General features: G+C 37.6%; 1 protein-coding gene across 2 annotated transcripts; it reads right to left on the bottom strand.

Annotated features, from left to right (window-relative positions):
- Positions 1-269: 269 nt before the first annotated feature.
- cish (cytokine inducible SH2-containing protein) lies at positions 270-3,072 on the bottom strand. Of its 2 annotated transcripts, none has more exons than XM_056460337.1 (3): positions 2,478-3,072; positions 1,785-1,912; positions 270-1,304 (listed from the first exon to the last, which is right to left on the bottom strand). In XM_056460337.1, exons 1-3 carry the CDS (start codon positions 2,483-2,485, stop codon positions 814-816), a joined length of 627 nt encoding a protein of 208 aa, XP_056316312.1. In that variant the 5' UTR covers positions 2,486-3,072; the 3' UTR covers positions 270-813. The 2 variants fall into 2 exon arrangements, with proteins under 2 accessions (XP_056316312.1, XP_056316311.1); XM_056460336.1 differs by having other exon boundaries at positions 2,466-3,071.
- Positions 3,073-3,685: the final 613 nt, after the last annotated feature.

The raw sequence follows: 3,685 nt of genomic DNA, 5'->3' as shown, positions 1-3,685 counted from the left end.
ACCTGTAACCACTGACTTCCATAGTAGGAAAAACAAATTCCATGAAAGTCGATGGTTACTGGTTTCCAACATTTTTCCAAATATCTTTTGTTTAACAGAAGAAAGCAACTAATAAAAGTTTAAAAGAAGTAATGGTGGAGTAAATGACGATTGAAATGTTTTTAGTGATCTGTCGTTTTAACGTAATTCCATATTTCATTATTGCAATATTTCCAGATGGTTCCAAAAGACACCTTTCAGATGATAAAAGGATCATGACTTCAACTAAATTTGATTGTCACCTTTTATTACAAAAAACCAAAGGATCTTGCATCCATAAATACATACAAACTCCACATCGTGGGAATAGAAAAGAAAGATGTAAATCTTGATTAAAATAGTCAAAAACATTTCACCGCATTTCACTTCCGAGGAAAGGACCACTTCCAGTCAAGGCAGCGCAGTGACTAAATCTCACCTTTCTGGAGATCCAGCTAAGTTACGAATGTGCTTCAGACAAGCTGGTGTTCGTATTTCCAACCGTTCCTAAAGTGGCCTCAGAAATTTCCCCGATTCACCCTTCAGACCCCAAGCTTGTAAGTTTAACCTGCCGTGCTTTTAACAGCATGACACGACGGTTAAAATCATGACTTCAGTTTCTGGAAAAAACAGACTCGTCTCTCAGGATAGACTTGCTGACCGTCAAAGAAAAAACAAAGAGTCTCTCTTTCTTCAAGTGGTTAACACTGCTTCTTCAAGACCCAACTGTTAGGGTTGTGCATTTACTTCAAAACATCTCACGATTGGCCATTCTGTGCAATTTCAATGGCATCGTCAGAGCTGAAAGGGATAATTCTGCAGATAATAAAGCAACGGATTGGGCAGAGGCAGCATTTCTGTGCTGCTGGTGTGTTTGTTGATGACCAAGCGAGTGAGATGCTTCAAAGAAGGAAAGCCTTGAGGACAATGGATTGGTTTTTTGAGTTTTAGCAGTACTGAGCATTCCTTGGGTGCCGATGAAATGACGTGATGGGCCTCCTCCATCTTCTCTTCATGTTTTTCGCTCTTGGAGCCCACGTAGTGCTGCACGAGGCTGTGGACGTCGGGGAAGGACTGCAGGTGAGATCTGGCTGGAGAGCTGGAGTCCAGACTGAAACTACATTGACTGTACTCGATGCGGACGTTTGTGGGCCCGCGAACAGTTTTAACCGACAGGGTCAACATGTAGTCAGGGTGGCTGCTGTCCCGTATCAAGAAAGTGCCCTCCGATGCCCCCTTTAGAACGGAGTGGGCCTCACTGGCAGAGATGCCACCCCAGTACCAACCTGGAAAAGGAGGGAAAAAATTATAAAAATTGAGGTTTATTGAAATGTTAAATGAAAAATTTATAGAAATAGAGGAATGTAAAATGCAGTAGTTGAGTTGATCTTTCTACAAAACTAAGCATAATGAGGCCTTTAAAATAAATAAATAAAATTTTATATATATATAAAATGATGTACTTATAAATGTATACATTCATTTGTGAAATGTAACATTATCTAATCAAAATCATCCTTTAGTGATTGCTGCTGCCATTTCATGACACATTATTAAATAATAAAAATATCTAATTAAAACAATTACAATTAAATTTTGTATTTGAAAAATGACCCTCGAGTAGTTTAATATATTTATGATTGAATTCTGATTTCAATAATAACAAAAAGATCAAAGAATGATTACTATTTTTATTATATTTGTTGTATTATTATTGCTAATTAATAGAACTGTAATAATTCGGTTTTTCTGTCATTTTCATCTACCTGAGGCATCCAGATAGGAGTAGTTGAGGGTGAGGGCCCTGTAATCTTTGCTAGCGTCCTCTATGGTGAGAAAAGGTTCGTCAATGCGTCTCGGTGAAGAGAAAGGCAAAAGAGCTCTCGGGCTGGGGCTGGGGGGAGAAAAATACAATTATTTTGAGAAATAATTTGCACTTGCCTTAAAAAAACATGCAACATACAGCAATTCAGAGATTGTTTATTCAACTTTTAAATGACTGAAACTGAACGGTGATCCAGAGCATTTGAATAAAGTTTAACGTTTCAATTTCTCTACAGAGAGATAAAGAAAAACGACATAATATTTAGAGATACATTTCACACACAACTGTGAATAAAATAACGCTCATTCAACAGGAGGAAAGGATTCCAGCTAGTTAACATCAGTCAATTGATAAATGTGTTTCACTGTATGCTTTAACGGATATATATATATATATATATATATATATATATATATATATATATATATATATATATATATACACTTTTTCTAATAATATTATTTTATATTATATATTTTATATAAAATATTATTTAATTTTAGAGTCCACTCGCTGGATGTTTACACATCAACAAATTGTGTGGTATTCAGTTCATCAACAAATAGACAAAAACTACAAAGTCTCGTTGTAATTTGTAATAAAGATGAGTCGCTAAACTCACCCTTCAACGCACAATATCATAATGAAGATGTCCGGTCTGAAATCTGCCGGATTCCTTAAAGTTTCTTTGATGCTGAGATTTTCCTCTCGGGCTTGTAAAAACAACCGCTGTTCCTGGATCTCGGTGGCGGTGAGGAGCGTCCGGACACTGGGTCAGTAATTCTGTCTCTGGCTGTCACACAAGTGCGCGCGACCCGTCCGCCAATTTGTTTAACAAACTGCTCGAGTTGATAACGCGGACATGCTTCTCGAAAACGAGCGGCGTTTCTGTTTAGCTCGTGCCCTAAAACTGAACGACAAACTGAGCACTGCAGGGTTTGCCTTGTTCAGTTTGTCTGACTTCTCGGGATTGCTTTTCTGAGAATCTCCCCGTGTTTAGCGCCTGTGACGACATCGGCAGCGCGCCTCTGCGAAAGCCACAGAATCGATGCCCTCTCTCTCTCTCTCTGTCGAGCATACGGCGGTCTCGTGAGTAACAAACTGGCGCTGGAATGAGCCTGCAATGACTAATTTGGGAGTTTTATTGTCGGTAATTGCTTCCTGATGCTTGTGATTGACGTTCGAGGACGAAAACGGCGATTCTCGTGAAACTGGCTGCACGGCTGACGTTCCAAGAACTTTCCAGGAAAAGTGAGCGCCATTCCTGAGCTCAGCCAATCAGGTCTTCCCTTCTGCCGAGGCCCCGCCCGCACCCTACCGCAACCTAATTAACCGTTTGTTTACTGCTTCTTAAACCATTTTTCTGAAAAAAAAAAAAACTGTTGGCACGCGGTAAAACACGTCTAAATTGTGAACTATTTCCATTATTTAGTGCCTATTATTCGCCTCATGACTTGCATGACACATTCTAGCAGCTGTACTTTCATACATTATATTTACTTTTTTGACGGAGAGTCCATTTCTGAACGTGTTGTTACTGCCATCCAGAGGCTGTCAGGTGTATTCCCGGATGTAAATTACAGCACGGCTTTTCAATAAAAAATCGTTTTGGAGAAAATGCTACCAAATTTAAAAGCCTATTAAAAACATAAAATATTAAATAACACTTAATAAATAATTAAATTAATAAAAAATTATGATAACAAACAAATAGGTTTACTGTAAAATACATAAAGATCCAACAAATCAAAATAACTAAAACTTAGATTCAAATAATCTTAAGGATTATATATATATATATATATATATATATATATATATATATATATATATATATATATA

The sequence above is a fragment of the Danio aesculapii genome, chromosome 6 (assembly GCF_903798145.1).
Source record: "Danio aesculapii chromosome 6, fDanAes4.1, whole genome shotgun sequence".
NCBI lineage: Eukaryota > Metazoa > Chordata > Actinopteri > Cypriniformes > Danionidae > Danio > Danio aesculapii.
The sequence above is the reverse complement of the archived record's forward strand: the minus strand, read 5'-3'. Positions and strand labels throughout refer to the sequence as shown.